This window comes from Enhydra lutris, unplaced genomic scaffold, assembly GCF_002288905.1.
Source record: "Enhydra lutris kenyoni isolate GAN:26980312 unplaced genomic scaffold, ASM228890v2 scaffoldscaffold93, whole genome shotgun sequence".
NCBI classification, from domain to species: Eukaryota; Metazoa; Chordata; class Mammalia; order Carnivora; family Mustelidae; genus Enhydra; species Enhydra lutris.
The window spans coordinates 7,636,739-7,649,653 of NW_019154177.1; the positions used below are offsets into that span (position 1 = coordinate 7,636,739).

The 12,915-nt window shown below is 38.5% G+C and overlaps 1 protein-coding gene across 2 annotated transcripts in view; it reads right to left on the reverse strand.

Annotated features, from left to right (window-relative positions):
• LOC111138564 (CDK5 regulatory subunit associated protein 1 like 1) overlaps nt 1-12,915 on the reverse strand; it is a 653,240-nt gene that overhangs the window by 628,131 nt on the left and 12,194 nt on the right. For both annotated transcript variants that reach the window (XM_022490583.1, XM_022490584.1), the window contains exons 2-3: nt 8,146-8,320; nt 6,499-6,611 (exon numbers count right to left, since the gene is read on the reverse strand). In XM_022490583.1, the coding sequence (XP_022346291.1) occupies nt 6,499-6,611; nt 8,146-8,315 (283 nt within the window). In that variant the 5' untranslated portion in view covers nt 8,316-8,320. The remainder of the gene's footprint in view (nt 1-6,498; nt 6,612-8,145; nt 8,321-12,915) is intronic.

Sequence of the window (12,915 nt, forward strand, 5' to 3'; positions counted from 1 at the left end):
CTCTCTCTCTGACAAATAAATAAATAAAATCTTTAAAAAAAAAAAAAAAATATTCACAAAACAATCAACGATCAACATGACAGGTCACATCAATAAGAGAAAGGATAAAATCCACATGATCATTTCAATAGATGCAGAAAAAGTATTCGACAAAGTACAGCATCCATTCGTGATAAACACCCTCTGCAAAGCAGGTCCAGAGAGAACATACCCCAACATAATGAAGTATATGACAAACCCATAGCCACCATACTCAGTGGTGGCTTTCCCCTACGATTAGAACAAGACAAGTATGTGCAGGCTCACCACTTTTACTCCACACAGTACTGGAAGTCCTATCGGAGCACTCAGACAACAAAAAGAAATAAAAAACACGCAAATTGGTAAGGAAGAAGTAAAATTCTCACTATCGGCAGAGGACATGATCTAAATATAGAAAACCCAAAAAACTGCAACAAAAAACTACTAGAACTGATCGATGAATTCAGTAAAACGACAGGACAGAAAACCAATGTACAGAAATCTGTTGTATTTCTTTACACTAATAATGAAGCAGCAGAAAGTGAAACTAAGAAAAAAATCCCACTTACAATTGCACCAAAGATAATAATATATCTAGAAATAAACTTAGCCAAAGAGGTAAAAGACCTGTACTCTAAAAACTATGAAACAGTGATGAAGGAAACTGAAGATGATAGAAGAAATGGAAAGACATTCCATGCTCATGGGCTAGAAGAACAAATATTGTTAAAATGTCTGTACTATCCAAAGCAGTCTACAGATTTAATGTAATCCCTAACAAAATATCAACAGCATTTTCCACAGAATGAGAACAAACAACCCTATAATTTGTATGGAACCAAAAAGGACCCCAAATAGCAATACAATCTTGAAAAAGAAATATAAAAATGGAGGTTTCACAAATTCCAGATTTCAAATTATATTACAAAGCAGTGGTAATTAAAACAGTATGGTACTGGGGCACCTGCGGGGCTCAATCAGTGAAGCATCTGACTCTTGGTTTCAGCTCAGGGCACAATCTCAGGGTCATGAGATCAAGCCCTACGACAGGCTTCACACTCAGACAGAGTCTGCTTGTCCCTCTCCCTCTGCTCCTCGCCTGCTCATGCTCTCTCTCTCTCAAATAAATAAATAAATCCTTTTAAAAAAGGAAAAACAGTAAGGTACTGGGCATGAATACACAGACATAAACCAATGGAATAGAACAGAAAATCCAAAAATAAACCCACAATTATATGGACAATTAATCTTCAAAAAAGGAAGAATAAATACCCAATGGGGAAAGACAGTCTCTTCAACAAATGGTGTTGCAAAAACTGGACAGCAACATGCAAAAGAATGAAACTGGACCACTTTCATACACCATACACAAAAATAAACTCAAAATGGATTAAAGACCTAAATGTGAGACCTGAAACCATAAAAATCCTTATAGAGAGCATAGGCAGTAATTTCTCTGAGATCAGTAATAGCAGTATTTTTCTAGTTAGGTCTCCCGAGGCAGGGAAAATAAAAGCAAAAATAATTTATTAGGACTACACCAAAATAAAAAGCTTCTGCACAGCAAAGGAAACAATCATCAAAACTGAAAGGCAACCTACAGAATGGAACGAGACATGTGCAAATGACAGACCCAATAAAGGGTTAGTATTCAAAATATATAAAGACCTGAAACAACTCAACACCCAAAAAACAATCCAATTAAAAACTGGGCAGAAGACATGAACAGACATTTGTCCAAAGACGAGAGAAAGATGGTCAACAGATACGTGAAAAGATACTCAAAATCACTTAACATCAGGGAAATGCAAATCACAACTACAATGAGATCGCACCTCACACCTCCGAGACTGGCTAGAATCAAAAACACAATAAACAACCAGGGTTGGCAAGGACGTGGAGGAAAAGGAATGCTCTTGCACTGCTGGTAGGAATGCAAACTGGTGCAGCGACTGTGGAGAACCGCATGGAGAGGTTCCTCAAGAAATTAAAAACAGACCTACAGGACGCCTGGGTGCCTCAGTGGGTTAAGCCTCTGCCTTCAGCTCAGGTCATGATCTCAGGGTCCTGGGATCGAGCCCCGCGTCAGGCTCTCTGCTTGGCAGGGAGCCTGCTTCCTCCTCTCTCTCTGCCTGCCTCTCTGCCTACTTGTGATCTCTCTCTGTCAAATAAATAAATAAAATCTTTAAAATAAAATAAAAAATTAAAAATAGAACTACTCTATGATCCAGTAATCACACTACTGGTTGGTTACCCAAAAAATATGAAAACACTAACTCAAAGGGACACATGCACCCCTATGTTAACAGCAGCATTATCTACAACAGCCAAACTATGGAAGCAGCCCAAGTGTCCATCAATTGATAAATGGATAAAGAAGAGGTGGTGTGTGTGTGTATTTACATACGAAATTTATATATGAAATTTATATATGAAAAAGAATGAAATCTTGCCATTTGCAACACAGAGCTACAGAATATTATGCTAAGTGAAATACATCAGTCAGAGAAAGACAAATACCACATGATCTCACTCGTATGTGGAATTTAAGAAACAAAAGAACGGAGGAAAAAAGAGACAAACCAAGAAACAGACTCTTAACTATAGAGAACTAACTGATGGCTACCAGAGCGGAGATGGGTAGGGGGTTGGTTAAATAGGTGATGGGCATTAAAGACTACACTTACCATGATTAAAAAAGTAAATGTTATTTCTGACTTGACATTACCACAAAGCATTTCTAAAACAGAAACAGTAAAAACTCTTCAAACAAAGCAGGTCCTACTTCACTGTATCATAAAAAGATACATTAAGAGCGTGACCATTTACTAAAATAACTTCTAACAAGTAACACACAATACGAAGGCTTTTCATCTGCCAAAAAAACAAACTTTTCATCTGCTGGAATCCACATCTAGTTCGTTTTCACGTCCTTACACCTCCTAACACTATACCCTGTAACACACACCATGATCAGGCCACACTTATAGAATGAATAAATGATCTACAAATATATGAAGGAACTATCAAGAACCACAAAAGCCCAGCAATTTAGAAATGATTTCTCTGAAACTGGGGGCAACCAAACAAAATGGCTTATTCCAACCTATGTAAGCTTATCACAACACTCCACGTTTGTAACTCACATGCTTCTCTTATGCCTATGAACTAGAACCTCAGTCAAGGGCTGCATAATGGACTTTTTTCCACTAACCAAAAAGCACATGCTATGTTTATTCACAGCTGGCTCAGGCGCTAAGCATCTGCCTTCAGCTCAGGTTATGATCCCGAAGTCCTGGGATAGAACCCCATGGCAGACTCCCAGCTCAGCGGGGAGTCTGCTTCTCCCTCTGCCTCTACCGCTCCCCCTGCTGGGGCTCTCTCTCTCTCTTTCAAATGGATAAATAAAATCTTTAGGGAAAAAAAAAAAAAAAAAAAGAGGCATTGGACAAGAGCTAATTGCTCAGAGCCTCTGTCAGATTTCCCTATGGAATAATTACATTCCTGGGTTCACATAGTAAAAAGCAATTTTAAGTATATACCCACATAATCTCTCTTCTCCCCAAATAGTAAAAGCATCTATTATTGGTAACTGAAAGCTAATTCCGAACTTCTTATATACTGTTTCCAGAGATCTGTGTATATTTCACATAACCTGTATCTTATACCTATTCACATCAATTATAAAGTTAAAAGAAAATATTTTCGGTCTACATTCCATCAATAAAACATGTCAAATTATTTAGCAATAATAGTTTTTATAAACTCCCACCATTCCACAGTAATGGAAGAGACTACTGGCACAGATAACCCAGAAATCATTCATCTCATATATTCAGCCTAAGTATAGACTCTGTAGAGATTTCCTTGAAAGGTCTTACAGAAGCTCCTATTGTTCATTCTTCCTGGGCTACCGCATCTGACCAGGGAGAAAAGAGATTCCACAGTCTGGGGCACGCAAGCCAGATTAGAATTAAACACACACTACAACTTTCTAAAGTGGGGACAATCAACAGTACATAATGTCAATACAAATACATACAGACAATACAACTATATAAAAGTAATATACCACATTAAGAAAAATGAATTTCATATTCAAGTGATTGCTCCCTTAATCCTCCCTTTTCACTATTCCCAACTAAGCAGCTAAAATGTAACAAAACCTAGCATTCTTGTATAAATACACCAGGACAATTGTTTTACCTTTATTATTTAGAAAAGTACTGTAATAAGACCAAATACAATCTGCTAATAGACTAAAATTTAAATTAAAATGCATTAGATATTTAATGCCACCAAGGAAAAGTCAAGCTAATTTTTTTAAATGTTTCAGGAGATAATCTCACAGGCTACTGTCCGAATACCCAAACTGCACCATCAGGAATTACTAAGGCAAACCCACAAACTTACACTAAAAATTACTAATGAATACAGAAAAATAATTCCCTTTTTTTAGAGAAATAATTCTAAAAGCACATTTTGATACTTTTATCTAAAGAACAAAATTTAATATTAAGGATGATTTCACTGTCTAAAGATTAAATGACCAAAAACGCAGAGTAAGACATTCGGATTATTTACTTGCTGAAGGATAGACTGCTAGGAAAGGAGTTTCCAATCCTCCCAAAATCTCACAGGCCCTCTTGAGGCTCGTACTTTGCCAATCACACAGACAGTAGGAGCTAGAGAACAGTGGTCTCAGTGTTTCGGAGCGACAGAGACCTCACTGGGTGATTTAAGGTAGGACACAACCCCTCCATTCTCGTTTGTAAAGTACAGATATCAACACTTCCTCATCGCCCAAAAACTAACTAAGGTAACATACAGAAAGCGCTGGGCCAGTCCCTGTAACAAAGCATTCGATTATGACCCCATATAATGTACATGCTGCCAGCGACAGTAACATGGATGTGTGTATGCGCCGGTTACTACATACACGTATTTCCCAGCTCAGTCCCCAGAGAGCACCTAGGAGCACAGACACTTCACAGCGGTGATGAGCACACCTAGTGTCCACAGCCCTGGTGTGGCTCTCAACGCCATTCTTCTTGTGAAAGCAATCAGAACTACCTGGAGAAGTGGCTGCTTCCAAGGCTAGGGAAGGGGAAATATGAGACTAAAACATCTTGTGGTGTCAGAAAATAAGGAAGTGCTCAAAAAAATGGGCACACGTTGAGAAGACACGGGAACCAGCCTGAATGAGGCCCTATGGCCAAAGCCGGAACAATACGAGCAGCAGAATTAATAATGACCGTATTGGACCATAACCCACAGAAGAGAATGTTCAGTATGTAAATTCATACTGATACACATAAATACAACAGGGGAGAAAGGGTAGTCTTTCCTTCCAGAAGAATCCCGGTGAGTAAGTGTAGAAGAAAAGAAAACAGATAATCACCACTCAACAAACAGTACCGTAATGACTGCTGCAAACAAGTTCCATGGACAGATACTAAAATTATCAAGATATTAAAATTAGTAGAGAAAAGGCTGAGGAGAAATAGGATATTTACCGATTACAATGAGAAAAAGTAGTAACTTTACTATGGAGAAATCTGGCAGACATAGTCCACTGGTAATAAGACATACTGATTCATGAGAAACTATGATCCATCAGGAACCCAATGGGCCCTTCTCGCCAAGACTGCATACATAACCTTACGCTAATCATGAAGGAACATCCGACAACGCAAGGTGAGGGGCATTCTAACAAAATAACCAGTAACTCACTGGTTTTCCTCAGCAGTCCACAGACATAAAGAACAAGAAAAAACTGAAGAACTCTCACAGACTGAAGGAGACTAAGGAGACATTACCAATAAATATAAAGTGAGATCCTAGATTGGACCCTGGAACAGAAGAAGAGTGTAAATGGGAAAACTCGTATAATTCAAATAAGATAAGCAGTTTAGGTAAGCGTATTGCTCTAATGTTAACTGCCCAGTTTATTAAACACAGTATAATTATGTAAGATGTTAATATTAGGGAAGCTGGATAATGGACATATGCAAACTATAATTTTACTACTTTTCTGTAAGTCTAAATTCATTTCAAAATAGTTTTTGGGGGACGCCTGGGTGGCTCAGTTGGTTAAGCAGCTGCCTTCGGCTCAGGTCATGATCCCAGCGTCCTGGGATCGAGTCCCACATCGGGCTCCTTGCTCGTCAGGGAGCCTGCTTCTCCCTCTGCCTCTGCCTGCCATTCTGTCTGCCTGTGCTCGCTCTCTCTCCCTCTCTCTCTCTGACAAATAAATAAATAAAATCTTTAAAAAAAAAAAAAATAGTTTTTGGAAGTACTTTTAAAATAGGATATCTGTAATTATCCAGACAATGTGTAATAGCTATCATTTTGTTTTGCCTTAAAATCATTAAATTACGTTAAAATATGCTTTAACTGTTGAAACTAAAATACGTATCTCTGAAAAAATTAGCTCTGAAACATTCATTCAATAAAATGCATTACAGATTTCATTACCTGTAATTTCATATCCATAAGCAGCTAGTTGTCCAGCCATATATTCTCCATCTGAATTATTATGAGAACAACCCCATGTTCGCAACCAAATTTTCTGTATGCCTGGAATGGTGCTGCAAAATAATCAATCAAAAAAAAAAAAGTAAGTCTCATCAAGGGATTTTTGGAACAAAAAAAACACAAGATGATTTCTGAGCATATCATTCAAAAACACACAGCAATCTATTCACAATCTGTTCATGAAATACACCAACTTAATCCACAATCAATTGCTACACCAAGTCTATAATCAAAATAAAATAACCACAGGATTCTAAGTTAAGACTCTCTACATAAAATTAGATCTCCTTTTTCTCTGAATTATATTTTAAATTAAGTCTCTCGGGGCGCCTGGGTGGCTCAGTGGGTTAAAGCCTCTGCCTTCGGCTCAGGTCATGATCCCAGCGTGCTGGGGATCGAGCCCCACATCGGGCTCTCTGCTCCGCAGGGAGCCTGCTTCCTCCTCTCTCTCTCTGCCTGCCTCTTTGCCTACTTGTGATCTCTGTCTGTCAAATAAATAAATAAAATCTTAAATTAATTAATTAATTAATTAAGTCTCTCTACATAACAAGATCTCCTTTTGCTCAGAACTGTATTTTAAATTCAGTACTACTAATGTACTATCGCAAAGTTAAACTCATAGAAAGGTAATACAAATAACAGCAAAGAAAATGGTTCTAGCAACAGAAGCAAAGAAAGAAAAAGTAAGTATATCCACCTGCTCACTGACTCCTATATAATAGTTACAATCTTTATTTTATAACTAAGATATAAGCAGCTGACTCAAAACAGAAAAACTATCATCCTCTAGCAGAATTAAAAATATCCCATATATAGAGTTATAAAAATGTAATATTTTTAGGAAGGGAAAAAAAGGACTTTCAACTTGGACTGCCCTAATAATTTGAAATTAAACAGAAATTACCTTAAAGACATTCAAAGCAAATTTGATAAACTTCAGTCATTAAAATATAAGGACAATTTAAATTCACAGATTTTAAAAGCTTACTGTTCCAAACAAAATAACCAAGTGTATTAAAACTTTCAACAATTTACTAGCTAAACAAATGTAAGCATATTAAAGCCATAACAACTGCATAACCCTTTCTGGCTAGGTTGTCTTAGAATTTCACTCTACAGACCTAACATAATAAAACAGCATGAATTTATTTGTGCCCAACGCCTTTAGCTGATCCATAAGTATTTGTAAATTTCTTAAGAAAAATGAAGTACCCAAGCCAACAAACCACCATCTCAAGAATTCAAAATTCCAGGAAAAGTTTGAATTTGGAAGTAATACAAGATTCTATACCAACTACAGTAGCGGAATCAAAGATCCTGGGGCAGTGGAGCGGGGGCTGGGGGGAGATCCTGTTTGTGCCAAATAGTGCCCTTGGCCCTGTCTTCAAGAAATACGCCATCTCACATCCTTTTCTTTTTTAAGAAATTATTTTGCTAAATTTAAAACCATTCAAATAAAAATAAAAATCTACATATCTGATCTCAAGAGTTCAAAGACTTTCAGAAGGAGACATTATGTATATCACATCTGGTAGTACCAATTTCTTCCCTGAGCATACTGAATATAATTTCAAAACAAGAGCTTACCTATCACTTGGTGGACTGTTTTCCTCTTGCAAATATTTTTGGGTGTTTCGCTTTCGTGCCTTTGGAACAACGTGCTTTCGTGCAGAATGCCTATCTTGTGGCTTTAAATCTCCCTGTGACACGATATCTTCTATGTCATCCAGTAGTATGTCGCAGGACGCAGAAGGCATCTTCTCTATTATCTAAGAAAGTTATAAACGACAGCAGCACATGAGTCCCTCAGAAATCTGTTTAACAGAGTATCACCTATAAAATATTCCCGCTGATCTCGAGTCTAATAAAGCCTTTACATTTAACCTTAGGTTTACAAAAAACAAAAAAGATAAAGAAACACAAGGAAACAATCAGACAAATCCTACTGATAATGGGACATCCCAAGGTTCAAGTGATCTATCCCCTCAACAGATCAGTATCTCAGAGAAAAAAATAAGAAAGGGACTATTCGTGGTTAAAGAAGACTCAAAAGCCTAACAACTAAAGGTAATTCACGTTCTTGATAATATCATACTTTGTCCAACCAGCTGTAAGACATTTTGGGGACAACTAGGAACATCAGAATATGAAGTGGGTGTTAGGTAGTATTACAATATGGCTGTAAATCATTAGACGTAAAGTACCGTCCTTACGTTTAAAAATCTTATTTCTGACACTGTATACATGACTTTACTTTTTATTTATTATTTTTAGAAAATCTTCTTAGAGATGCTTATTAAGTATTTGGAGGTTCTATATCATTACGCCTATAATTTACTTTAAAACAATAAAAATACATAAGATATATGGAAAACATTTACAAGTCCTAAATCTAAGACATAGGTGTGTTGGTGTTCCTTATCCAATTCTACTTTACTGAAAGTTCAAAATGTTTGAAATTAAGAAAAATGTGGATACAGCTTCCAGGAAGACAGCACAGACATACGTTTCCCTCCCTCCTCCCACTAAATACAACTAAAACTAGGGAGATTATATATAAAATAAACATTAGAAGACTTTGAAAGGCAGAGAGAAGGAGGTAAACTGGCTAGGGACCTGGGAACCCAAGGAACAACACAATGGTGAGTCGCCTGGGGTTTCTTTTGCCTTCTATATCCCAGACTTGAAGCCGAAGAAGCCAGCAACCCAACAGATGCAGATAATAAAAGCCCCCCCCCCCCAAAAGACTGTTCTCTTTGCAAAGAACCAGAAAAGGTGTGGCCTAGCGAGACGAAAATTTTCAGACAATAACCATTCTACTCCATAAAACAAAACATAGAAAGTCCCACAAAACACAAAACTGGAGTCCCACCTCCTGACTTCTACTGCTGTAATGAGGCACCCCAAAACACTCCACCAGGACAGAACCAGAGTAGGGACCCTGGACTTTCAAACCAGCCAACCCACCAGTAAAGAACCTCCAGGCCCTCCCTGCCCACTCAGTGAAAACCAAACTAGTAAACAAGTTTAAAATCAAATTCCTATCAAAATCCCAGCAAGATGTCTCATGGACATAGATAAGACTGTTCCAAAATTCATACGGGAAGATTAAAAAAAATTAAAATATCTGAAATAATTGTGAAAAAGAAATAGTGGGAGGAACTGGGCTGCCCAATTTTCAGACTCATTATACAGAGACAGTAATCGAGACTATGTGGCATTGGAGGAAGAACAGAAATACGAATCAAGAGAACAGAACAGAGACCTGCAAACAGACCCACACAAATATGCCCAAGGGATTTTTCATGAAAGTACGAAAGCAATTCAATGAAAGAAAGATAAATTTTTCTATTAGTGCTGGAGCAACGGGACGTTTATAGACCAAAAAAATGAACCTCAATCTATTTCATAGTTTACACAAAAATTAACTTAAAATGTATCACGAACTTAAATGTAAACACTGTAAGCTTTTGGGAAAAATCGTAAGAGAAAATCTTCTAGACTTAGAGCTAGGTGAAGAGTTCTTAGACCTGACACCAAAGTGCAACCATAAAAAGAAAAATTAATAAATCCAGACATCACCAAAATTTTAAACCTTTGCTCTGCAAAAGACCCTTTTGAGAAGGTAAGAAGTCAAGCTACTGAGTGGGAGAGAATGTTTGCAAACCACCTATCTGACAAAGGATGGTATCTAGAATTCAAAACACAATAGTAAAGAGGTCCCTGGCTGATTCAGCCGGTGGAGCATGCAATTCTTGATGTCAAGGTTGTGAGTTCGAGCCCCATGTTGAGGGCAGAGACCACTTAAAATCTTTAAAGAAAAAAAATTGTTAAAAAAAAAAATACAATTAGTAAATGGACAAAGAACATAAAGTCATTTCACCTAAGAGGATACAGAGAGGACAAATAAGCACATTTAAAGATGGCCCCCATTACTCATCACCAGAGAAACACAAACCCAAACCACAGTAAGGTATCACTACACGTACCTATCGGAATGACTACAGGACAAACCAGCGAGAACATTAAAGCCAACAAGGATGGAGAGAAACTGGATCACTCACACACTCCTAGTGGGAACATAAAATGGCACAGCCACTCTGGAAAACAGTTTGGCATTTTCTTAAAAAACTAATCATGTGACGACCACATAACCCTGCAATTACATTTGAGGGTTTATCCAAGAGAAATAAAGACATGTAAAGCCTCAACACAAATGGTGACAGCACAAATGTTTCTTTGTAGTAGGCGAAACCTGCAAACACCTAGATGCCCCTCAGTGGGTGGTACGGGCAAACAGGCTCTAGCACCCGCATACCACAGACCACCACCCAGCAACAAAACACCTACGACCGGTACCCACAGCACCTGATTCAGTCTCCAGGGAATGATAATGAGTGGAAAGAGCCATGCCCGAAAGGTTACATACTCATGGTTGTATTTATAGAACATATTTGAGACTGAAATAACAAAATTACAGAAATAGGGAACACAACAGAGGTTAGCAGGGGTTAAGCAGAGGAGGACAGGGGAGAAATGAATGTGACTATCGAAAGGCAACAGGAGCGATCCTTGGGAGTGATGGAAATGTTCTCCACCCTGACTCTGTCAATGTCAGTCCCCCTGCGGTGATACTATATTACAGTTTCACAAGATGTTACCACTGGGGAAAACTGGATAAACCTTATAGCATCTCCACATAATTTTTATTACTGAAAGTGAATCTATAATTATGTGAAAATAAAATAATTAAGAAAAAAAGTTATCTGGAAAGAAAAAGGAATATACGCTGAGTGCACTGACTGAATACTACTACTACACTTATGAAGAAGTGCTTCACGGGGTCATTCATTAAGCATCTGCACCTCCATGAGTTTGGTGGTGTTACTGTCCTCACTTTAAAGAGCCACCTGAAACACAAAGAGCTAACTTACCCAATGAGCCCAAGCCCATTTGCTACTTCATGTAGCCTCGAATGCCTACGTGATGTAGGTATACTTAATGACCACTAGTCCTCATCTGGGTTGCCCAAACCAGTGTTAAGGATCCCTAATACTCCCTGTCGGTCTCAAGCCTCTCAGACAAATCTTCCCTCTCTTCTCTTGCCTCATCCTCCCATGAACAACTTTCAATTAAATGAGCAGTTTCCCGCCAGGATCATTTTGTGCCCTTTACTGTAACAGACTCTGTACAACTGTAACAAATTATGCCCAGTAAATCAGACAAACCTGTGTTCAAAGATAGTTCTACACTGGTAGTAACAGCAAAAGATTAAAAATAATCTACTAAAGATTGGTTAAAATGTGGTTAACATGTATACCGCATTGTCCTGGTGGGGCTGCCTATCACTCCTCTTCCCTAGACACAGGAATGCGGCCCAGGACCCAAGCCTTTAAAGTGACCCATCTCCAGGCCACAATAAGTGGTTCAGGGATGGACGTGACAAGCCCGATCACTGGAAACCATCAAGAGTACTTCTATGCCAGAGCTAACAGGAGAGACGGCTTCCCTTTCACTGTAGTGGCTAAGTAGGGAAGATGTCAGACTGAGGATGCTGGGGGCCATGTTGCCCGCCATAGGGCAGAAACTGCCTAGGGAACGAAGTGTAATGGGGGCTGGAGAGAGAACACTGACAGTATTTAAACACCTGGATCAAAAGCCTGTTCTGCCCAGTTATGTGAGCCAGTAAATTCCCTCTGTGGCTTAAATTAGTTTAAATTGGGTTTTCTGCTCTTGCAAAGAAGAACCCTGGCCAACTCAGCAAATTAGGGAAGGAGAAATAAACTAGGTTAGTCTTTCTGAAATCGGTTCTATTTATTTCAAATATGAACGATCAGTGGGAAAAAATGGTTCTGTGGTCAAATAAATTTGGGAAACTCTGCCTCCTTACAGACCCCCAGTATTCATTAGTAGATCAAAGACTGTGAAAAGCTGCAGTAAAGAGCCTAAAACTCATTTATCTTAGGAGTTTTCCGAAAATTAATTTCTCACAGATCTCCTCTTAATGAGGCTAAAGATGGTACCAAAAACAGAAGGCCTGAATGAAGCAGACCCTCAGATCCCTTCCCACATTCTGCACAGATGGAGGACTTCCTTCTTTTACAGGGAAATGCTTCTCTGCCCATGTACTCTGCCTACCAATCTGTTCCTGTAAGTGAACGGTCCACCACCCCCCAACCAAGAACAATCCTTCTACTCTGACTTACTCAAGCACGGCCTCCCAGCAATCACTCCTCTTCCTGCAACATCACTGCCTCCGTACCAAATCATTACTATCTACATATAAACATGATGTTATTCCGCCCGCTGAACAAACACGATGTTATTTCTCCTACTGTATCTGGACTCTGCTTGCTC